The 23,828-nt window shown below is 48.0% G+C and overlaps 2 protein-coding genes across 2 annotated transcripts in view; both read left to right on the top strand.

Annotated features, from left to right (window-relative positions):
- SDHA (succinate dehydrogenase complex flavoprotein subunit A) overlaps positions 1 to 23,828 on the top strand; it is a 196,393-nt gene that overhangs the window by 77,244 nt on the left and 95,321 nt on the right. The window lies entirely within an intron of this gene.
- Positions 1 to 23,828, top strand: part of PLEKHG4B (pleckstrin homology and RhoGEF domain containing G4B) — an 89,331-nt gene that overhangs the window by 37,444 nt on the left and 28,059 nt on the right. Inside the window, exons 3-7 of the mRNA XM_050795373.1 lie at positions 9,214 to 10,438; positions 12,955 to 13,164; positions 13,312 to 13,435; positions 15,118 to 15,211; positions 22,686 to 22,772. Coding sequence (XP_050651330.1) covers positions 9,214 to 10,438; positions 12,955 to 13,164; positions 13,312 to 13,435; positions 15,118 to 15,211; positions 22,686 to 22,772 — 1,740 coding nt within the window. The remainder of the gene's footprint in view (positions 1 to 9,213; positions 10,439 to 12,954; positions 13,165 to 13,311; positions 13,436 to 15,117; positions 15,212 to 22,685; positions 22,773 to 23,828) is intronic.

Here is a 23,828-nt window from a genome sequence, read left to right as displayed (position 1 = left end):
CTGCAGCACGTGAACAGTGAAGTCCAGTGGCCTCCTTTTAAATAAGAAAATCTAGTTCTGACACTCTCGTTGACGCTGTGTCGAAACAACATAGAGTGCACCACTTAGAGAAGGCATCAAAATGAGAGAGAGGTTGACCCTGTGTGATCTGTAGTTTTCTCAGGACTGGAGCTATTCAGAACATGACTACTAGATTCATCGTATCTGGTCTAATGTGGCAGCAATTCCAGGGTAGCCAAAAGATGTACAATCTAAACCATGGCTGGTTTGGCCGAGGAGAATCACAGAATTCTGAATTGTATTGAGGCAAAGAAGAATAGTGTTCTCTCTCTATTTGTTTCCTTTTCAAAGCCGTGATGTACATTCCACTTGGAATACTCTTGTCATAGTTCAGTTGTTCATGTTACGTACATTATTATGAAATCACGGCTGATGCCCCACCCCTCTGCAGGTTCCCCCTGAAGAAGCCGGTGCTTTTTTTTTTTTTTTTTTTTTAAATACTTTAAGTTCTAGGGTACCTGTGCACAACGTGCAGGTTTGTTACATAGGTATACATGTGCCATGTTGGTGTGCTGCACCCATCAACTCGTCATTTGCATTAGGTATTTCTCCTAATTCTATCCCTTCCCCAGCCCCGACAGGCCCTGGTGTGTGATGTTCCCCACCCTGTGTCCAAGTGTTCTCATTGTTCAGTTCCCGCCTATGAGTGAGAACATGCGGTTTTTGGTTTTCTGTCCTTGTGATAGTTTGCTGAAAATAATGGTTTCCAGCTTCATCCATATCCCTGCAAAGGACATGAACTTACGCTTTTTTATGACTGCATAGTATTCCATGGTGTATATGTGCCACATTTTCTTAATCCAGTCTATCACTGATGGACATTTGGGTTGGTTCCAAGTCTTTGCTATTGTGAATAGTGCCGCAATAAACATACGTGTGCATGTGTCTTCACAGTAGAATGATTTATGATCCTTTGGGTATATACCCAGTAATGGGATCGCTGGATCAAATGGTATTTCTGGTTCTAGATCCTTGAGGAATTGCCACACTGTCTTCCACAATGGTTGAACTAGTTTACACTCCCACCAACAGTGTAAAAGTGTTCCTGTTTCTCCACAGCCTCTCCAGCATCTGTCGTTTCCTGACTTTTTAATGTTCGCCATTCTAACTGGCATGAGATGGTATCTCAATGTGGTTTTGATTTGCATTTCTGTGATGACCAGTGATGATGAGCATTTTTTCATGTTTCTGTTGGCTGTATAAATGGAAGAAGCTTCTTCTGATCATCTCAATTGATACAGAAAAAGCATTCGACAAAATTCAACACCCTTTCATGATAAAAACAAAATACTCTAGGAATAAAAGGAAACCGTCTCAACATAATAAAATCCATATGTATAAAACCCACAATGAATATTGTCCTCAGTGGTGGGAGACTGAACGCTTTTCCACTGATATCAGGAACAAGGATACGCACTTTCACCACTTCTATTCAACATGGTATTTGAGGTTCTTCCCAGAGTAGCTAGGCAAGGAAAAAAAAAAAAAAAAAAGTAAAAGGCATCCAAACTGGAAATTAAGAAGTAAAATTATCTGTTTGTAGATGACATGATCTTATATGTGGAAAACCCTAAAGATTTTATAAAAACTTTAGCTATTAGTTCTTTGTTGGATATATAGATTGCAAAGATTTTCTCCCACTCTGTGGGTCATCTGTTTGCTGATTATTTCTTTTGTTGTGCAGAAGTTTTGTACTTTAATAAAGTCCCATCTATTTATCTTTGTTTTTGTTGCATTTGCTTTTGGGTTCTTGGTTATGAAATTTTTACCTAAGCCAATGTCTAGAAGGGTTTTTTCTGATATTATCTTTTAGAATGTTTATGGTTTCTGGTCTTAGATTTAAGTCTTTCATCCATCTTCAATTGATTTTTGTATAAGTTGAGAGATGAGGATCCAGTTTCTCTCTTCTACATGTGGCTGCCAATTATCCCAGCACCATCTGTTGAATAGGGTGTCCTTTCCCCACTTTCTGTTTTTGTTTGCTTTGAGGAAGATCAGTTGGCTGTATTTGGGTTTATTTCTGGGTTCTCTATTCTGTTCCATTGGTCTGTACACCTATTTTTATACCAGTCCCACGCTGTTTTGGTGACTCTGGCCTCATAGTATGGTTTGAAGTTGGGCGACGTGATGCCTCCAGATGTGTTCTTTTTGCTTAGTCTTGCTTTGGCTGTGTGGGGTCTTTTTTGGTTCCATATGAATTTAGGATTGTTTTTTCTCATTCTGTCAGTAATGATGGTGGTATTTTGATGGTAATTGCGTTGAATTTGTAAATTGCTTTTGGCAGTTTGGTCCTTTCACAGTGTTGATTCTACCCATTCGTGAACATGGGATGTGTTTCCATTTGTTTGTGTCATCCATGATTTCTTTCAGCGGTGTTTTGTAGTTTCCTTGTAGAGGTCTTTCACGTCCTTGGTTAGGTATATTCCTAGTATTTTAATTTTTTGCAGCTATTATAAAAGGGGTTGAGTTCTTAATTTGATTCTCAGCTTTGTCATTGTTAGTGTATAGTAGAGCTACTGATTTGCATACATTAATTTTGTGTCCTGAAACTTTGCTGAATTCATTTGCCAGTTCACGGAGCTTTTTGGATGAATCTTTAGAGTTTTCTAGGTATATGACCATATCATCAACCAAAAACAACAGTTTGACTTCCTCTGTACTGATTTGGATGCCCTTTATTTTTTTCTCTTGTCTGACTAATATCCAGACTCTACAAGAAATGCAAACAAATCAGCAAGAAAAAAAAATAAACAATCCCATCAAAAAGTGGGCTAAGGATATGAACAGACAGTTCTCAAAAGAAGATATACAGATGACCAACAAATATATGAAAAATGTTCAACATCACTTATTATCAGGGAAATGCAAATCAAAACCACAATGTGATACCACCTTACTCATGCAAGAATGGCCATAATCAAAAAATAATAGATATTGGCATGGATGTGATAAAGAGGGAACAGTTTTACAGTTGTTGGGAATGTAAACTAATAAAACCACTATGGAAAACAGTGTGGAGATTCCTTAAAGAACTAAAAGTAGATCTACCATTTAATCCAGCAAATCCCACTTTTGGGTATCTACCCAGAGGAAAAGAAGTTGTTATACAAAAAAAACACTTGCACACACATGTTTATAGCAGCACAATTTGCAACTGCAAAAATATGAAACCAGCTCAAATGCCCACCAATCAATGAGTGGATAAAATGTGAGAGATATATACCTATATGTATAGATATAGATATATATATATATATGATGGAATATATATGAGATGGAATATATATATATGATAGAATATATATAATAGAATATATATGATAGAATATATATAAATTTATATATGATGGAATACTACTCAGCCATAAAAAGGAACAAAATAATGGCATTTGCAGCAACCTGGATGGAAGTGGAGACCATTATTCTAAGTGAAATAACCAAGACTGGAAAACCAGACATTGTATGTTCTCACTCATAAGTGGCAGCTAAGCTATGAGAATGCAAAGGCATAAGAATAATACAATGGACTTTGGGGAGTCGTGGGAAAGGGTGGGAGGTGGGTGAGGGATAAAAGACTGCACATTGGGTACACTCTCCACTGTGATAGGTGCACCAAAATCTCAGAAATCACCACTAAAGAACTTATTCATGTAACCAAACACCACCTGTTCTCCGGAACACTTATTGAAATAAAAAAAAAAATGAAGGCCAGGCACGGTGGGTCATGCCTGTGATCCCAGCACTTTGGGAGGCTGAGGCAGGTGGATCACTTGAGGTCAGGAGTTCAAGACCATCCTAGCCAACATGGTGAAACCTCCTCTCTACTAAAAATACAAAAATTAGCTGGGTACGGTGGCGTGTGCCTGTAGTCCCAGCTCCTCGGATGGCTAAGGGACGAGAATCACTTGAACTTGGGAGGCGGAGGTTACAGTGAGCTGAGACCGTGCCACTGCACTGCAGCCTGGGGAACAGAGTGAGACTCTGTCTCAGAAAAAAAGAAAAAAGAAATACAAAAGAAAAACCTGTTAGAAATAGTAATTCATCAAAGTTTGAGGATACAAAATCAACACACAAAAATCAGTTGTGTTTCTATACACTTACAATGAGCAATCCAAAGATTAAGAAAACAATTTCAGGCCGGACGCGGTGGCTCAAGCTTGTAATCCCAGCACTTTGGGAGGCTGAGGCAGGCGGATAACCAGGTCAGGAGATTGAGACCATCCTGGCTAACATGGTGAAACCCCATCTCTACTAAAAATACAAAAAATTAGCCGGGCATGGTGATGGGCGCCTGTAGTCCCACCTACTAGGGAGGCTGAGGCAGGAGAATGGTGTGAACCCGGGAGGCACAGCTTGCAGTGAGCTGAGATCGCGCCACTGTACTCCAGCCTGGGCAACAGATCAAGGCTCCACCTCAAAAAAAAAAAATTCATTTATAATAGTATTAAAAAGAATGAAATACCTAGGAATAAATTTAACTAAAAAGTAAAAGACTTGTTCACTGAAAATACAAAACATTGCTGAAAGAAATTAAAGAAGATGTAAATAATTTTAAACACATCCCATGTTCATGAATTGGAAGACTTAATATTGTAAAATAGACTGGGTGCAGTGGCTCACGCCTGTAATCCCAGCATTTTGGGAGGCCGAGGTGGGTGGATCACCAGGTCAGGAGATCAAGACCATCCTGGCTAACACAGTGAAACCCCATCTCTACTGAAAATACAAAAAAATTAGTTGGGCGTGGTGGCAGTCGCCCGTAGTCCCAGCTACTGGGGAGGCTGAGGCAGGAGAATGGTGTAAACCCGGGAGGCGGAGCTTGCAGTGAGCTGAGATCGCGCCACTGCACTCCAGCCTGGGTGACAAAGCGAGACTCTGTCTCAAAAAAAAAAAAAAAAAAATATATATATATATATATATATAGTAAAATGTCAGTACTATCCAAAGTGATCTACAGATTCAGTGCAATCCTATTAAAGTCCCAATGGTGTTTTTTGCAGAAATAGAAAAGCCCATCTTAAAACTCATGTGGAATCTCAGGAGACCCCCAGATAGCCAAAACAATCTTGAAAAAAAGAAAAGTTGGAGGACTCACGCTTCCTGATTTTAAAACTTAGTACAAAACTACAGTAATCAAAGCAGTGTGACACTGGCATAAAAACAGACACATAGACCAGTGGAATGGAATAGAGAGCCCAGTAATAAACCCTCATGTATATGCCTAAGTGATGTTCTACAGGGGTGCCAAGACTATTCACTGGGGAAGACAGTCTTTTCAATCAGTGGTGCTTGGCAAACTGGATATCCACATGCAAAAGAATGAAGTAGGGCCCTTACCTAAACCCCGTTTACAAAAACTCACTCAAAATGGATCAAAGACCTAAATGTGAGAACTATATCTCTTAGAGTAAAACATAGAGGAAAAGCTTTGTGACATCTGATTTGGCAAAGATTTTTCAGATATGACACCAAAGGCACAACCATCAAAAGTGAAAAATAAATTAGGCTTCATCGAATTTTTAAAAAGGGTACCATTACATAAAAAGGACCTTATTGACACAGTGTAAAAGCAGCCCTCAGAATGGGGGAAATATTTGCACATTGTGTATCTGATAAGGGATTAATATCCAGAATGAATGAAGAACTCCAAAAGCTCAACAACAAAAATAATGCAAATCAAAAACGGGTAGAGGGCTGAACAGGTGTTTCTCCAAAACAAATATACAAGTGGCCAATAAGCCCATGAAGAGATGCTCAACATGATTAATCAGGAGGGAAACACAAATCAAAGCCTCAGTTAGACACCACTTCCCATCCATTGTGATAGCTACTGTTAAAGGAAAAACACCACTGGGAAACAAGTGCTTGCAACAGTGTGGAGAAATTGGGGTCCTTGTGCATGGTTGGTGATGACGTGAAATGGTGCAGCTGCTGTGGAAACAGTTCTTCAAAAGAGTGAACACAGAATCACCCTGTGATCCAGCAGTTCCACTTCCGGGCACCTACCCAAAAGAATGGACATCAGGGATTTAAACAGGTATTTGTCCACCTGTGTTGACAGCAGCATTATTCACAATAGACAAAAGGTGGAAACAACCCCAGTGTTCGTGGATGGACGAACAAAATGTAGTGTGTACACATAATGGAATATTGTGCAACGCTGTGGATGGGTGAATGGATAACAAAGTGTAGTGTGTACACATAATGGAATATTATGCAACGCTGTGGGGGTGAATGGATAACAAAATGTAGTGTGTATACACAGTGGAATATTATGCAACGCTGTGGATGGGTGAATGGATAACAAAATGTAGTGTGTACACATAATGGAATATTGTGCAACGCTGTGGATGGGTGAATGGATAACAAAATGTAGTATGTATACACAGTGGAATATTATGCAACCCTCAGAAGGAGTGCAGTTCCAATACGTGCTACCTGCGGCGTGAATGGACCTTGAGGATACTGTGCCAACGGATAGGAGCCAGTACTGGAAGGACAAATGTTGGATGATTCCACTTGTGGAAGTAGTTAGTCAAATTCATCAAGACAGGAAGTGGAATGGTGGGTACTGGGGGCTCAGGGGCAGGGGAATGGTGAGCTGGTGTTTGATGGGTTCACTGTTTCAGTTTGGGAAGATGGAAAGTTCTGGAGATGGATGGTGGTGATAGTTACATAACTGTGTGAATGTACTTAATGCCACTGAACTGTACCTCGTAATCATGGTTATGCTGGTGAACTTCACATTATATCTGTTTTAACACTCACACGTGCACACACACCCCCTCCTCCCCACAGTCTGACTTCCCTCCTGCTCTGGGCTGTGCCACTGCCTTTAACCCAGACCAGTTCCCTTCCACAGCGAAGAAACCCTATGCATGTTGGAAATAGGGTTTGGAAATAGGGTTTGTCTCATCAAATATTTGATATGTAGAGACTTGTAGACCCCTATGGGAGGGCAAAAGACATGCAAGGCTCCAACACCCTCCCACTTCTGTTTTCTAACACTGAAAAAAATCTGGTAGTGCAATTACAAGGACAAGTCACAATGATTTTTTCAACAGTCGTGCATTTTACATCAAATCACCTCTTCACGGGAACATGCCCTGGGCACCAGTACAGCTGTGCCAGGCAGTAGGATCGGGGACGGGCTCTGGGGTCAGACTCAGGGAGGTCCTCATGGACCAGCAGGTACCTGTCTCTTCTGGGGTGAAACCTGTGGAGAGGCCGGAGGTGGCCCCACCAGGTGTCCAGCCCAGGACACAGCTCCTCAGACAGGCTGCCTCGCAGCACCTGGGAGGGTGTCAGGGGGCTGCTTCTTGAATGGCTTGCTCACCAAGGTGAGGAACACGTGCAGACGTTTCTGAAAACTGGGTGGGCCGATGTCTGCATGGACTGTGGGTCTGGAGTGCAGCAGCTCCAGGGCCCGCCCTGACATCAGACGATTAAATGACCACTTGGATTTGCCAGTGGCTCACAGAAGACCCTGGGACGCACCCCCCATACCCCCCCCCCCAGCTAATTTCTTCCCTCTGAAGTAGATGAATATTTTCTAGTTTTCTGCATTACGTTACTTTCATCTATTCAGGTTATTTTCTGAAATGAGGGTGTAACTTTACATTCTTTAAGTCAGATTTGCCGTATCAATGATGGCTCCGTTTTATGCCCCTGTTCGGTATATCCTCCCCTTGAGTGAAGTTTGAGCTTAAATTCTGATAAAAGTTGAGGAACTTGTTTTCACTTCCCTCAGCCACCTAGGATGCTCATACTCGATTTTACATTCCAAGAATTCAAGCCCAGCAAGATGAAAATGATTAGAAAAAGGCTTTTGAGAATAACCTTTCACCATCTGAATATGGGTCCCTTTCAGTGGCAAATGCACTTTCAAGTGTTTAGTGCATTTTTATTGCCATTCTGGAAAGCTGGGATTGTGACTTCCGTGGAGTCCCTGAGGCCAGCATAGTAAAGCTGAGCTGCGAGTGAGAAAAGACACTCACATCTCAGGCCTGTTTGTTACCAGTGCAACACGTGATTGGTGGGTAGGCTGAACATGAACTTGGTATGAGATTCTCTAGAAGCAACTGAAACCCAGGCGGGGCTCTAGGCCCCAAGATGTTTACTGTATTTTAGTTTGTCAGAGCAAAATTTGGGGAAAATAAATACCCAACAGTTACGTGATCTGTCTGCAGTTTCTAACAGCACAGGAAATGCTCGTGAAATCACGCTGGGTGAAAATAGCTAAAGTACACAGTTGTAAATGGAGTGGGATCTCAGCTATTTAAAGGGAACGGAGAAAATTCTGAAGTGAAATTCACCAGCATCCTGGCACCCGCACTCCTCGCTGAGGAGGCCGAGGTAGCGCCCGCAGCGGCTGGGAGCCGCAGGGAACGCCGGAAGTGCAGAGGAGGGAGCCCCCCTTAGGGTGGTCCTGACCAGGGCTGGCAGGGGCAAGTGTGGACGCCCGGCCCCTTGCCCAGGCTGGAGCCACTCTGAGGGACAACTCACCCTTCAGAGCGCCTGGTGGGCTCTGGCTGTGACCCTCGAGCAGCCTCCTCTCCCCTGTCCTGCCCACCTACCCCCAGCCTCCAGGTAGAACTATACGATTGCTTTTATTTTTTTTTTTTTTTTTTTTTTTTTTTTTTTTTTTTTTTTTTTTGAGACGGAGTCTCACTCTGTCCCCAGGCTGGAGTGCCTCAGCTCACTGCAAGCTCCGCCTCCCGGGTTCACGCCATTCCTCCGGCCTCAGCCTCCCAAGCAGCTGGGACTACAGGCGCCCGCCACCTCGCCCGGCTAGTTTTTGTATTTCTTAATAGAGACGGGGTTTCACCGTGTTAGCCAGGATGGTCTTGATCTCCTGACCTCGTGATCCACCCGTCTCGGCCTCCCAAAGTGCTGGGATTACAGGCGTGAGCCACCGCGCCCGGCCTACGATTGCTTTTATAACTGACCCCTGAACCAAAGAGAAGCCCATGATTTTTCTAGTCCTAATGACCTGTTTTATGTTCCAAGGGACAGTGCATCCCAGTCCCCGTGAGACGCCTTCCCTGTGGGAGCTCAGTCACTGACCTTCCCCTGAGAGGTGGAGACCCAGGGCACGGAGGAGCCCAGGCCGTGGCCGTGCCCACCACTAACCTCCTTTCTCTCTTGTCTCAGGCCAGGTACAGGGGTCTGGTCTTCCTGCACCCAGGTTGGCCGCTGTGTGCCCATGAGAAGGTGGTGGTGCAGCTGGCGTCCCTGCACGGAGTCCGGCTCCAGCCCGGGGACTTCTACCTGCAGGTCACATCGGCGGGGAAGCAGTCAGCTAGACTGGTCTTGAAATGCCTGTCCCGGCTGGGAAGGGGCATAGAGGAAGTCACCATCCCTGAGGCCATGTACGGCTGTGTCTTCACGGGGGCATTCCTGGAGTGGGTGAACCAGGAACGGAGCCACGTTCCCCTGCGCACCTGCTTGCTGACCTCAGGCTTGGCTGTCCACCGAGCCCCCTGGAGCGACATCACCAACCCTGTCTTTGTCCCCAGCCCTGGAGCCATCCTGCAGAGCTGCTCCAGCTGCACAGGTCCCGAGCAGCTGCCCAGCAGCCCCTCAGAGGCCCCAGCCCCCACCCAAGCCATGGCAGGCCCCCATTTCCAGGGAAGCACCCCTTCCCCCGACACCCTGACCCCACCCTGCCGCCGAGGGCGTGTGGGCAGCGACCAGCTCAGGCACCTTCCTTACCCAGAAAGAGCCGAGCTGGGAAGGCCCCAGACCCTGTCTGGAAGCTCAGACAGGGACTTCGAAAAGGTCAGCCCCTCAGAGCAGGGCCCACGGATGCCCCCTGAGAACTGCGGGGGATCGGAGCAGAAGCTGGACCAGGAGGAGGGTCCCAAGACCCTCACCTTCCACACAGACCTGGACATCCCGAGCAGCAGGAGGCGGCCGCCAGGGGACTCCAGTTGTGTGCCACCTAGACGCTGGTTCAGGGAGTCGTACATGGAGGCCCTGCGGAACCCCATGCCCCTGGGCAGCTCTGAGGAGGCCCTCGGGGGCCCGGCCTGCAGCTCCCTGGCTGGAGCCAGCAGGGACCCGGGGACTGGGACAGCAGCCAGTGGGACTCAGGAGGAAACCTCTGGTCCCTGGGGAGACCCCCAGCAGACCCCGAGTCTAGAGAAGGAGAGGCACACGCCCAGCCGGGCAGGTCCAGGAGCCACGGGGCGGACCCTTCCCAGGAGGTCTCGGTCCCGGGAAAGGGCGCCCAGAAGCTCCGGAGGGGCCCAGGCTGCAGCCTGCCACACCTCCCACCACTCAGCCGGCGCCAGGCCTGGGGGCCACCTAGGAGGACCAGCTGTGGGGACCCCAAACTGTGTCCCAGTAGAGGGTCCCGGCTGCATCAAAGAGGAAGGTAAATGCTCCGTACCCCCTCCCCTGCACACCCCACAACCTCCCCCGCACACCCCACAACCTCCCCCGCACACCCCACAACCTCCCCCGCACACCCCCAACCTCCCCTGCACACTCCACCCCTCCTCTGCACACCCCACCCTCCCCTGCACACCCCCACAACCTCCCCCACACCCCGCCCCTCCCCCACATACCCCACAACCTCCCCCGCACACCCCACAACCTCCCCCGCACACCCCCAACCTCCCCTGCACACTCCACCCCTCCTCTGCACACTCCGCCCCTCCCCTGCACACCCCCTCAACCTCCCCCACACACCCCGCCCCTCCCCCACACCCCACAACCTCCCCCGCACACCCCCACTCCTCCCCTACACACCCCCACAGCCTCCCCCCCTGCACTGTCCCCCTCCCACCCTGTCACAGTTTTGTCTGGTCACTTGATCCACAAGAAGCCAGTCTCCACATTCGTGTTGGGCTCACGTTCTGGAGACCAGAAGTCCAACATCAAGCTGTGGGCAGAGTGTCCCCGCTCTGAGGTCCAGGGGCACCCGTCCCGCCTCTTCCGGCTTCCGGGACTCCAGGTGTCCTGGGCTATTGCTGCAGCACTCTGACCGTCCTCCCCTTTGCCTCTGACTCGAATCTCCCTCTCCTTGCTCTTGGGCATCCATCGCTGGATTTGGGGCCCCTCTAAACCCAGGACCACCTCACATCCAGATCCCCAGACTCAGTTTCCAACTGGAGGCCACATTCACAGTTTCCAAGGGTTAGGAGAGAAAATGGGACGATTTAAAGACTGTTCGCAGGGCATCAAGTAAGAAAAGAATGACAACATATTTCTTAAATATTTTTCAAATATTTTCTTTTGTTTTTCTTTTTGTTTTTGTTTTTGTTTTTTTTTTTTTTTTTGAGTAAAGAAATAGCCTGTGAGTAACACAACCAGTGATGTTGGAAACAAGGAAAACGTGAACATACTGATGTGGGCTCCAGCGAGCGGGGCCACCCAACCTCGCGAAATGGACGGGCTGAGCCCTCCTCTCCGTGGGCCGCCCGCTGCTGTGCCTGGAGACAGCCGCCTGGCCGCCCACCCTCTACCCGCCTGGCCTAACCAGGGGATCGGAGGCACCACGGCCGTTGGAGACAGAAGTGTGGCCCGGCCCGTTCCAGCCACCTCACGAGGGCCTTTCGCCTTCGAAGTCAGGCTGCTGTGCCTGGAACTTCTGACGTTCCCAGAGTGCCGCACACACGGGACCCACTGCAGAAAGAGCTTTTTTGTAACAGAAGCACTCGCTTGGGGCAGCGCTTCCTGGAAGTTTTCTGTGACCTCACTGCACTTCAGCTGAAATGAGAAGTCCCAGCCCCTCCCCGCGGTTTCCAGCCCCTCACCTTTCCTTTGTATTGATTTTCTTCCATTTGTACTGGGCAGAGAAGACACACAATCGTGCAGCACACCCCTCGCACGTCACACACACACCGTAACACACCACACACAGTCACATGCCTCACACGATCACACGCTCGAGTTCCACATACCACACACATGCACATGCAATCACACACCACATGCAGTCACATGCCTCACACGATGCACGCTCGAGTTCCACATACCACACACATGCACACACAGTCACACACCACATGCAGTCACATGCCTCACGATACATGCACACAGTCATACACACCACACAGTCACATGCCTCACACTATCACACGCTCGAGCTCCACATACCACACACATGCACACGCAATCACACACCACACACAGTCACATGCCTCACACTATCACATGCTCGAGCTCCACATACCACACACATGCACACGCAATCACACACCACACAGTCACATGCCACACTCACACGATCACATACCACTCGACACGTTCCACATACCACACACATGCACACGCAATCACACACCACATGCAGTCACATGCCTCACACGATCACACGCTCCAGAGTTACCCATATCACACATGCAGTCACATCACACGCAGTCACATGCCTCACATGATACACGCACATACACACCACACACGCAATCACATACCGCACAGTCACAGGCCTCGCATGATCACACTCTCCAGATTGACACACAGTCACACACCAGAGTTCCACATACCACACACAGTAACACACCAGTCACATTCACATGCCTCACACAATCACACGTGCCAGAGTTACACATACCACGCACGCACACGCAATCACACACCGCATGCAGTCACACACGCTGCACTTTGAGCAGGTGAGCAGGGATGAGATGACCCGTTCTTCCTGAGGGGTGTGCAGGTAGGGAGCTGTCTGTGAGCTGGAGAATCCGTCTCTATCTGTGATGACGCCGCGTGCCCTGTGCAGTGGAACATGCTTTCACTTCCCACGTGAACTGGGACAAGTTCTCATGGAACCGCCTATTTTCATGCGTGTTTCTGTCCCGTGGTGCGTAGCAAGCTGAGCAGAGCAGCTGCCTTCAACGCGCAGGAAAACCTTCATCTTTGACACAGCCTCTTTCCTTTGTCCAGACGTTCTTGCGTCCTCAGCCTACGTCAGCACAGACGGCGGCAGCTTCCATTGCCACAACCCCAGCGGGCTTTCCGATGCGCCTGCCCAGCAGCCACGCCCTGAGCAAGAAGGGCGGCCGCCGGGCACAGGGGACTTCCCCAGCCAGGTGCCCAAGCGGGTGCTGGACGTCAACCAGGAGCTGCTGCAGTCCGGGGTCATCACCCTCCCAGGTGAGCATGGGCTGCCGCTTGCCCAGGTGAGCACACACCAGGCTCTCCTGTCAGGGCCGATCTCACATCTAAGCCAACAGCACAGACCCAGCTCATCACCTCGTAGGAGTGAAACCCTTGGCAGCTGCCCTGTCTCTGTCTCCACAGGGACCCGAGACCGTCAGGGCAGAGCGGTGGTGCAGGTCCGCACCAGGAGCCCGCTCTGGACCAGGGAACACTTGTCCTGCGCCGAGCTGACCGAACTGTTGCTGTACTTCCATAGCATCCCCAGGTAGGACGGGGGGCCAGGCCCCACCCTGCAGACCCGTGGGACCCCAGCTGCATGTGTGTGGCAAAGTGGGGGGCACAGGGAGGTGCCAGCTTCCATGACCAGACTCTGCCTCTCCTAACCTCATCTTTCAAAACAGTCAGCACCCGTGTGCTTCCAGCCTTGATTTCTACACACCATTTCTTGTCTTCTGTACACATCCTTCCCAGTGACACCCAAAATTAAACACACCTGGCTACGGGGTGGGGAGGGCACACTCACTCTTTTGACCAGGACTCAGCCATCCGTGTGACGTGCAGCTTCTGCCGGCTTTGAGTCAGGGTTCTGTTGTGTCCTTGGCTACATGAGTGCTGTAAGATCAGCGTCCAGACACACAGCTTAATTAGAATGGGAATTAATCCTGGAATTAGAGCTGAAGAAGTTTCTCGGAGAACACACACACACACACACACACAACATTTATTTTTATTTTTATTTTTTTTAGACAGGGTCTTGCTGTCGCCCAGGCTAGAGCACAGTGATGCAATCACAGCTCACTGTAGCCTCAACCTCCTGGGCTAAAGCAATCCTGCTCCCGCCTCAGCCTCCCAGGTAGCCATAGCGCCAGGCTATATATATAGTTGTTTTTTGTTTTTTGTTTTTTGTTTTGAGACGGAGTCTTGCTCTGTTGCCCAGGCTGGGTGCAGTGGCGCAATCTCAGCTCACCGCAAGCTCCACCTCCCGGGTTCATGCCATTCTTCTGCCTCACCCTCCTGAGTAGCTGGGACTACAGGCGCCCGTCACCACGTCTGGCTAATTTTTTGTATTTTTAGTAGATGCGGGGTTTCACTGTGTTAGCCAGGATGGTCTCGATCTGACCTGGTGATCCACCCACCTCGGCCTCCCAAAGTGCTGGGATTACAGGCGTGAGTCACCGCGCCCGGCCCAGGCTATGTATTTTTTAAGACTAGTCAAGTGTAGTAGTGAGAAGGGGGGAAGAGTAGAACAAGGTGTTTGATCTGTAACTGCGTGAGCAATCAAATGAGATAACTCACTCCCTTCAGACCAGCCGAACCCTAAAATTTTGTAAAATGAATATATCAGCTCACCCAACCTACTCTTTTCTCCTATTAAATTTTGAAGTGAAGTTTCCAGTCACAATCACAGACACAAAACTTTTAAATTGGAGTTTTCAAAACCACGTGATGGTATTTTTAGTTTTAAAAGATGTTCTAACAGTCTTAGCTTGGCTCTGGAGAGTAAAGACCCTCATGACTGATCTCAAGCTTCCGTCTTGGGAACAGGCCGTCCACATCCCGTCAGAATCATCAGAATCACCTTCTGTGCTTACGTTAAAGCCCAGACAAATACACGAAGGCAAGAAGGCCCTGAAGCCCTTGCCCCCTTGATGGAGCAGGGCCCATTTCGTCCATCCAGGAGCATGGGTGGGCGTTTAGGGGAAAGTAGCCGCAGCCCCACGGCCGAGACTGTCTGACGTCACTGGCGGGTTAGCAAGAGGAACGACGGTGGTGCCTCCAGCCGATGGGCCTGCACCTTCAGGAAGTGGAAGGCTGATGTGTATAGAGAACCCCTAACTTCTAGAGCTGAAAGGAAACCAGTAACAACTAGTCTCGGAGGTGGAGAAACTCGTTTTTGTAAGAGGTTTCACCTTCGGTGGTTAAGACCAGCTGTCTTTCCGTCCCCAGGAAGGAGGTCCGGGACCTGGGTCTGGTCGTCCTGGTGGACGCACGCAGGAGTCCAGCCGCCCCTGCCGTCTCCCAGGCCCTCGCGGGATTGCAGGTATGGCAGGGTTGTCACGTCCCTTGGGTGTGCAGAGCATCTCGGGGCCGTGTGCCACTGGGGCCGCCCACATCGTGGTTCTGAGTAGCCAGTCCATAGGCTTAGTGTGAAGATTCAAGACAGGCCCCTGTGCAGAGCCCCCTCCTTCTTGGGGTCTTCCCAATGGGTCCAGCTCTTGCTCTCCGGGGCCAGAACACAGACAACACTGGGAAGGTGGGCTTGGCCCATCCACTGGGGACTTGGGGAAGCTCCATGCTGGGGGCAACTGCAAACCTAAAAAGCAAAGCCAGCCAGGCCCAGGTGGGGGGCACCTGTCCCAGGAGGACAGCACAGCCCCATCCCTGCCCAGTATGGCTGCCCCTGCTATGCCCCTCCAGGATGCAGGGCATGGCATTGTCCTTCAGACAAAGGACAGAGGAGGAAGGGGCAGCCATGGCTCACTGCAAGGATGAACCAGGGTGGGGACGAACCTGGCAGCCCCAGACAGGGTCAGTGCTATTGCTACAGGACCCTGTAGCCTCAAACTCCCAGGCTCAAGCCATGCTCCTGCCTCAGCCTCCAGAGTAGCTAGGACCACAGGCATGTGCCACCATGCCCAGCTAATTTTTTATATGTTTACTAGAGATGGGGTTTTGCCATGTTGCCCAGGCTGGTCTTGAATTCCTGGACTCAAGTGATCCACCCACCTTAGCTGCCTAGAGTGCTGGGATCGCAGGCATGAGCCACCATGCATGGCCTAGGGGCCCTGCATTGAACCATAAGCAACATCCAGAGGAGATGGGAAGCACTGCGGATGGGAAGATGTCACTGCCTGAGCAGGGACAGATGGGAGCCCAGAGACGGGGAGAGACCAGGGACGGGGTGTCCAGGGACAGGGACAGGGAGGGGACAGGGACAGGGAGGGGACAGGGACAGAACCCGGGGTGCCCTCTCCCATGCCCCACCTGCACTCCACAAAGCTAAACCCATTACGCTGTTGCTGTCCCTGCTGAAGATGGAGGCAGAGGCTCCTATACTCACTGAGGAAACTCAAGTTTAGGGACACCAGGTGGCAGGTTGTGCCAGGAAAGATGTCAGTCAGGGACAGTGCTGGCAGAACTCACTCCACTGTGGAGTCCTCCTTCCTCTCCCCCTCCATGGGCCTCCCTCTTCTCCCCACTGGCAGTCCTCCCTCCTCTCCCCCATTCTGCAGCCCGCCCTCCTCTTCCTTCCCATGGCACTCCTGTCTTTCCCTCTCCACAGTCATCCCTCCTCTCCACCCCCACAGTCATCCCTCCTCTCCACCCCCACAGTCCTCCCTCCTCTCCACCCCCACAGTCCTCCCTCCTCTCCACCCCCACAGTCATCCCTCCTCTCCACCCCCACAGTCCTCCCTCCTCTCCACCCCCACAGTCCTCCCTCCTCTCCACCCCCACAGTCCTCCCTCCTCTCCACCCCCACAGTCATCCCTCCTCTCCACCCCCACAGTCCTCCCTCCTCTCCACCCCCACAGTCCTCCCTCCTCTCCACCCCCACAGTCCTCCCTCCTCTCCACCCCCACAGTCATCCCTCCTCTCCACCCCCACAGTCCTCCCTCCTCTCCACCCCCACAGTCCTCCCTCCTCTCCACCCCCACAGTCATCCCTCCTCCTCTCTCCACCCCCACAGTCCTCCCCTCCTCTCCACCCCCACAGTCCTCCCTCCTCTCCACCCCCACAGTCATCCCTCCTCTCCACCCCCACAGTCCTCCCTCCTCTCCACCCCCACAGTCCTCCCTCCTCTCCACCCCCACAGTCATCCCTCCTCTCCACCCCCACAGTCCTCCCTCCTCTCCACCCCCACAGTCATCCCTCCTCCCACCCCCACAGTCCTCCCTCCTCTCCACCCCCACAGTCCTCCCTCCTCTCCACCCCCACAGTCCTCCCTCCTCTCCACCCCCACAGTCCTCCCTCCTCTCCACCCCCACAGTCGTTCCTCCTCTTCTCCCACCCTGCAGCCCTCCCTCCTCCCCACACCCTGTGACCCTCCGTCCTCCCCCCCGTGGTCCTCCATCCTCTCCCCCTCCATGATCCCCCTTCTCTCTACCCCCATGGTGGTTCCTCCTCTCTCACACACTGTAACCCTCCCTCCTCTCCCCACCATGGTCCTCCCTCCTCTTCCCTAACCCTGCAGCCCTCCCTTCTATTCACCCCTGTGATCCTCTCTCCTCCCCCCCACACAGTCCTCCCTCCTGTCCCCACTGTGGACCTCCCTCCTCTTCCCTAACCTAAAGTCCTCCCTCCTCTTTCCCCTGCAGTCCTCCTTCCTCCCCCATAGTCCTCCCTCCTCTCCCCCCACCCTGCAGTCCTCCTTCCTCTTCCCTAACTCTTGAGTCCTCCCTCATCTCCCCCCTCTTCTCCTCCCCCACAGTCCTCCCTTGTGTCCCCTGACCCTGTGGCCCCCCATCCTCTCCCCCCACCCTGCAGTCCTCCCTCCTCTTCTCTAACCCTGCAGTCCTCCTTCCTACCCCCCGCCACAGTCTCCCCTCTTCTCTCTCCACCCTGCTGCCACCACTTCTCTCCCCCACACTTCCCCTCTTGCATGGAGCCTGCCTCCCCTCGCCTTAGAGTGAACCTGCCTCTTGTCTCCCTCCTTACTGTCAGTCCTGCCTGTGATTTTTTCTTACTTTCGCAGTACATGGCTCTTCTTAGAAAATCTCAGTGTCCTACCTGATACTTGGAGGAGACAGGCTCAGTCATGACCCCCCTTACAGAGTAGGATCCACTCAGGTTGGGCCCCGTGGTGGCATCCTCCAGAACTGCCTGGCAGGGTGGCTGGGCCAGCAGAAATCGGCTGGCCTGGGAGCAAGTAACAGGGACCTTGGGCTGGGCAAGGGGCTGAGGTGACTCCCCGAGGTCAGGAAGGGGTCACTGGGAGGAGAGAGCACAGGCTGAGGTCCAGACAGGAAGTGCCACGAGTTGGGTTGCACCAGCTAGGCTAGACAGGAGTCCCCAGTGCACAGACAGTGTCAGGAAAGCCTCAGGGAGGCCCAGGGCCAGGGGAGGCATTGATCAGAGAGGTTCTGAGAGATTCTCAAGGCCTCCAAGAAAGGAACATGAGGCCCTGCACCACAGCATGAGCATGAGCTGTCCCTGGTTGGGCACCTGGGCAGTGGTCTGTGCTTCACCTAGACAAAGAAATGGCAGTCAAGGAACAGATTCTAGGGGAGGAAACAAAGCTGACCCAGAGGTAACCTGGGCACAAGAGGAATCTGGAAGAGCCCATACCTGCTTAGCAAACCTAAGGTAGTGACATCAGGGTGGAAAAAAGAATATATATGTTTATTACTAGCGTTCACCAAAAAAGGTTCACAATGCATTGCTCTAAAGCTCAGTTAACTTCTCTAACACAAGGTAGACATAGTGTGAAGTGCCAAAACTCAGTTTCCATAAAATATTTTACAAGCATGTAAGTTCCTTATTGACTTTTTCAAAAGAAATTCATGTAGGAAATACGTCCTAACTCATTCTATGATGCCAGCATGACCGTGATACTAAAGCCAACCAAAGACACTAAAAGTAAAGAACGCTGCAGAGCAATATCCCTTATGAAAGTTGATGCAAAAATCATCAACAAAATAATAGCAAATCAAATTCAGTAGCAGGTTGAAAGGATTATACACCCTGACCGAGTACAATTTGTTCCTGGAATGCAAGGATGGTTCAACACATGAAAACTGATCAGTGTAATATACCACACAAACAGAATGAAGGGGGAAAAACACATGTTCATCTCAATTGATGCCAAAAAAAGGCACTTGACAAAATTCAACATCTTTAGTGATGAAAGCACTCAATAAACTAGAAATAGAAGGAAATTACCTCAACATAATAAAGGTCATATGAAAAATCTACAGGAAATATCATACTCAATGGCAAAAAACTGAAATCTTCTCATCTAAAATCAGGAACAAGGCAATAATGCCCACTTCTATTCAACATATTACTGGAAGTTCTAGCTAGAGCAATTGGACAAGAAAAAGGGGTGGGGGGGAAGAGGCATCCAAACTGGAAAGGAAGAAGTAAAATTATCTCTATTCCCAGATGATGTGATCTTGTATGCAGAAAATCCTAACAGTTCCACAAAAAAGAAAGAAATAAAATAAGTTAATTCAGCAAAGTAGCAGGATACAAAGTCAACACACAAAAATCAGTCACACTTCTATACACTTAACAGTGAGCAATCTGAAAAGGAAATTAAGGAAACAGTTCATTTACAATAGCATCAAAAAGAAGAAAGTACTTAGGAATTAACCAAAGAAGTGAAAGACTTTTTCACTGAAAACTACAAGACAGCTGAAAGAAATTAAAGAAGATGTAAATAGAAAGATATCTCATGTTCAAGGATTGGAAGACTTAATATTGTATTGAAATATCAATACTACACAAAGTGATGTATAGATACAGTGCAATCCCTATCAAAATTCCACTGACGTTTTTTGCCAAAATAGAAAAACCTATCCTGAAATTCATAGGGAATCTCAAAGGACTCCAACTAGCCAAAACAATTATAAAAAATAAAAACAAAGCTGGAGGACTCACAGTTCTTGATTTCAGAACTTACTACAAAGCAACAGTAATCAAAAAAGTATGGCACTGGCATTAAAAACAGACATATAGAACAATTGAATAGAATAGAAAGCCATGTAACTAACAATCATATACATAAATGATTTTTGAAAAGGGTACCAAGACCATTCAATGGAGAAAAGACAGTCTTTTTTAACAAATGGTGCTTAAAAAACTAGATATCCACATGCAAAAGAATGAAGTTGGACCCTTACCTAAACACCATATAAAAAATTAACTCAAATGGATCAAAGACCTAATTGTAAGGCCTAAAACTAAAAAATGTTTAGAAGACAACATAGGGCAGAAACTTTCTAACATTGGATTTGGCAGTGATATATTAGATATAACATCAGAGGAACCAGCAACAAAAGAAAAAAAAGACAAATCAGACTTTTCAAAAATTAAAAAATGTTGTGTATCAACACTACCAGCCAGGTGTGGTGGCTCATTCCTGTAATCCCAGCACTTTGGGAGGCTGAGGCAGGAGGATCACTTGAGCCCAGGAGTTCAGGACCAGCCTGGGCAATATAGTGAGACTCTGTCGCTATGAAAAAGAAAATTAGCTGAGCATGGTGGTGCATGTTTGTAGTCCCAGCTACTTAAGGGGCTGAGGTGGGAGGATCACTTGAGCCAAGGAGATCAAGGCTGCAGTGAGCCATGAGCGTGCCACTGCACTCAAGGCAGCCCCGTCTCAAAACAAGTGAAGCCTAGGCCGGGCGCGGTGGCTCAAGCATGCCACACTTTGGGAGGCACTCACGAGGTCAGGAGATAGACCATCCTGGAACACCGTGACAGTCTCTAGAGAGACCCCCCAGTACTCCGGAGGCTGAGGCTCAAAAACAAGTTGTAAGCTGAGATCCGGCCACTGCACTCCAGCCCGGGCTACAGAGCAAGACTCCGTCTCAAAAAAAAAAAAAAAAAAAAAGACACTATCGACAGAGTAAAAAGGCAACCCACAGAATGGGGGGAAATTTTGGCAAATTATGTATCTGGTAGGAGGTTAATATCCGGAATATATAGAGAACTCCTAAAATTCAACAACAACGAAAACCAAACTGCCCAATTCAAAAATGAACAAAAGGCTTGAATAGACATTTCTCCAGAGAAGATATATACATGGCTAATGAGCACATGAAAAGGTGCTCAATGTCATTAATGATTAGAAAAATTCAAATCAAAACCTCAATTAAATACCACTTCCCCATGCGTTAGGTTGGCTATTGTAAAAAAACAACAAGTGTTGGCAAAGATACGGAGAAATTGGAACCCTTGTGCACTGTTGGTGGGAACAGTAAATAGTGACTCATTGTGGAAAATAGTTTGGCAATCCTCAAAAAGGTAAACATAGGATTACCATATGATCCAGCAATACTGTGTCTGGGTATATACCCAAGAAATTGAAAGCAGAGTTTCAAAGAGGTATTTATACAACTATGTTCATAGCAGCATTATTCATAACATCTAAAACACAGAAGCAACCTTAGTACCCATAAACAGATGAATAGATAAGCAAAATGTGGCCTATCCTTACAACGGAATATTATCCAACCTTAAAAAGGAAGGAAATTCTGACATATGCTGCAGCATGTATGAATCTTGAGGACATGCTGAGTGAAATAAGCCAATCACAAAAAGACAAACATTCCACTTCTAAGAGTACTCAGAGTAGCCCAGATCCCAGAGACAGAAAGTAAAATGGTGGTCGCCTGGTGCCAGGGGCAGAGGGTAATGAACAGTTTTTCTTTAACGGGTGCAGGGTTTTGGTTTTACAAGATGAAAAGAGTTATGGAGACGAACGGTGGTGGCGGTTGCACGACATTATGAATGTATCTAAGACTACTGAACTGTACACTGAAAAATGATGATAGTAGTGTTTCACCACAATGAAACAATTGAAAATATACACACAACCGATAAAGGACTTGTCTATAGAATATATACAATCTCAAAACTCAGTAATAAGAAAACAACCCAATAAAATATGGGAAAGGATTTGAGTGCTCTTCACTGAAGATGATACACAGATGGCAAAGAAGCACATGAAAATTTGCCGAACATCATTAATCACTGGGGAAATGCAACTGAAAACCAAAATGAAACACACAAAAACAGCAACAAAGCTTAACAATAACAAATGCTTGGTACTGCTGATGGAAATGCAAAATTGTACAGCCACTCTGGAAAACATGTACTTATCACATGAGCCAGAAATCCCACTCCTAGATATTTATCCAAGATAAATGAAAACTTGTGTTCACACAATATTTATAGTGACTTTACCCATGATTGCGAAAAACTGGAAACAACCCAGTTATCCTTCAGCCGGTGAATGGATGAACAGATTGTGGTGAGGCATACCGTGGAATACTGCTCAGCAAAACAGAGGAACACACCCTTAGTCTCCACAACAGGGACGAGTTCCTAACGCACAGCACTAAGTGAGAGAGGCCACTCCTGCCTTAGTCTGTTTATGTCTAGAAGAGGCAAGTCGGTGGAGACGAAAGCAGATCAGCAGTTGCCAGGGGCTGGGCATAGGGGAGGGCTTGACTACAAAGAGGCACAAGAGAATTTTGGGGTTGCTTAATAGTTCTTTGTCTTGATGGTGGTGATGATTACATGACTATGCTTTCGTCAAAACTTACAGAACTATTCACTGAAAAGGGTGAATTTTATTGTATGTAAATTATACCTCGATAAACCTGATTACATTAAAATTCATAAGAGCAAATAATTTACATTTCAGGGCAAAGTCGACTATGTTTTATGCACTGTAGGTACGCTGGGAAACTATGACAGAATTAGTACCAATCAAAATTGGGCAATTCTATTAATGAAGTTAAAAATTAGAAAGCTAATCAGTAATATTTATTTCTTATTTATTTCAGAACAACACATCTCCTATAATTCATAGTATCTTGCTGTTGATAGATAAAGAATCTGCATTTAGGCCTGACAAGGATGCAATAATTCAGGTAATGGTTTAGACTGTGGGATCCGGAGTGATAGATAAAATTAAACATTAAGGCACCTAGATGAGATTAAACACATGAAAGAATTTAGATAAGTTCTAATTGCATCCATGTGGGAGCCTGGAAACCTCCTTCCTACCCCGTAAGTTCTCGCAGGAGCCCTGCAGAGTATGCCATGAAAAACTAAAAAATGTGACCTTTCTTCTCCACCTCATGTATTTTCTTTCCTTCTCTTTCTTTGTATCGTTCTCTTTTATCGGAAAACATCTTCATTTGGCCTCATTCTGAAAAGATATTTTTGTTACATCTAGAATTCTGGTTTGAGAGGAGTTTTGCTTTTCCCCTCAGCACTTTAAAGATGTTGCTCTGTTGCCCTCTGGCCTCCGTAATTTTAGAAGAAAAGTTCATCATAATTCAGATCACTGTTCATCTCTATGAAGTGTGTTAATTTTCCTTTGGCTGTTTCCAAGGTACTTCCTTTCTTTTCAGCAAATTGACTGCAATGCGAGCGGGCTTGGTTTTCTTCATTATCCTGTTTTGGCTCGAACTCTTAAATTTGTGAATTCATGTCTATCACCACATTTAGGACCTTTTTAGCCATTCTTTCTTTCTTTTTTTTTTTTTCCTTTCGTGAGACAGCATCTAGCTCTGTCACCCAGGCTGGAGTGTGGTTGTGCAATCAGAGCTTACTGTAATCTCCAACTCCTGGGCTCAAGTGATTCTCCCACCTCAGCCTCCTGAGTAACTGGGACTGAAGGTGTGCACCCCCACACCAAGCTACTTTTTTTTTTTAAAGAGACAGGGTCTTGCTATGTTGCCCAGGCTGGCCTCCCACCTTGGCCTCCCAAAGCTCTGGGATTGTAGGCATGAGCCACAGTACCTGGCCTAGTTCTTAAAATTTTTTTTCCTGCTTTATTCTCTCTCTTCTCTCTTTCTAGTACTTCAATTGCATATACTAATATTGTCCCACAGATCTCTAAGAATCTGTCTTTTTTTAACTTTTTTCCTCTCTAGTCTTCAGATCAGGTTGTTCTATTGATCCTGTCCTTAGGGTCACTG

This window comes from Macaca thibetana, chromosome 6 (genome assembly GCF_024542745.1).
Source record: "Macaca thibetana thibetana isolate TM-01 chromosome 6, ASM2454274v1, whole genome shotgun sequence".
Classification (NCBI taxonomy): Eukaryota; Metazoa; Chordata; class Mammalia; order Primates; family Cercopithecidae; genus Macaca; species Macaca thibetana.
The sequence above is the reverse complement of the archived record's forward strand: the minus strand, read 5'-3'. Positions and strand labels throughout refer to the sequence as shown.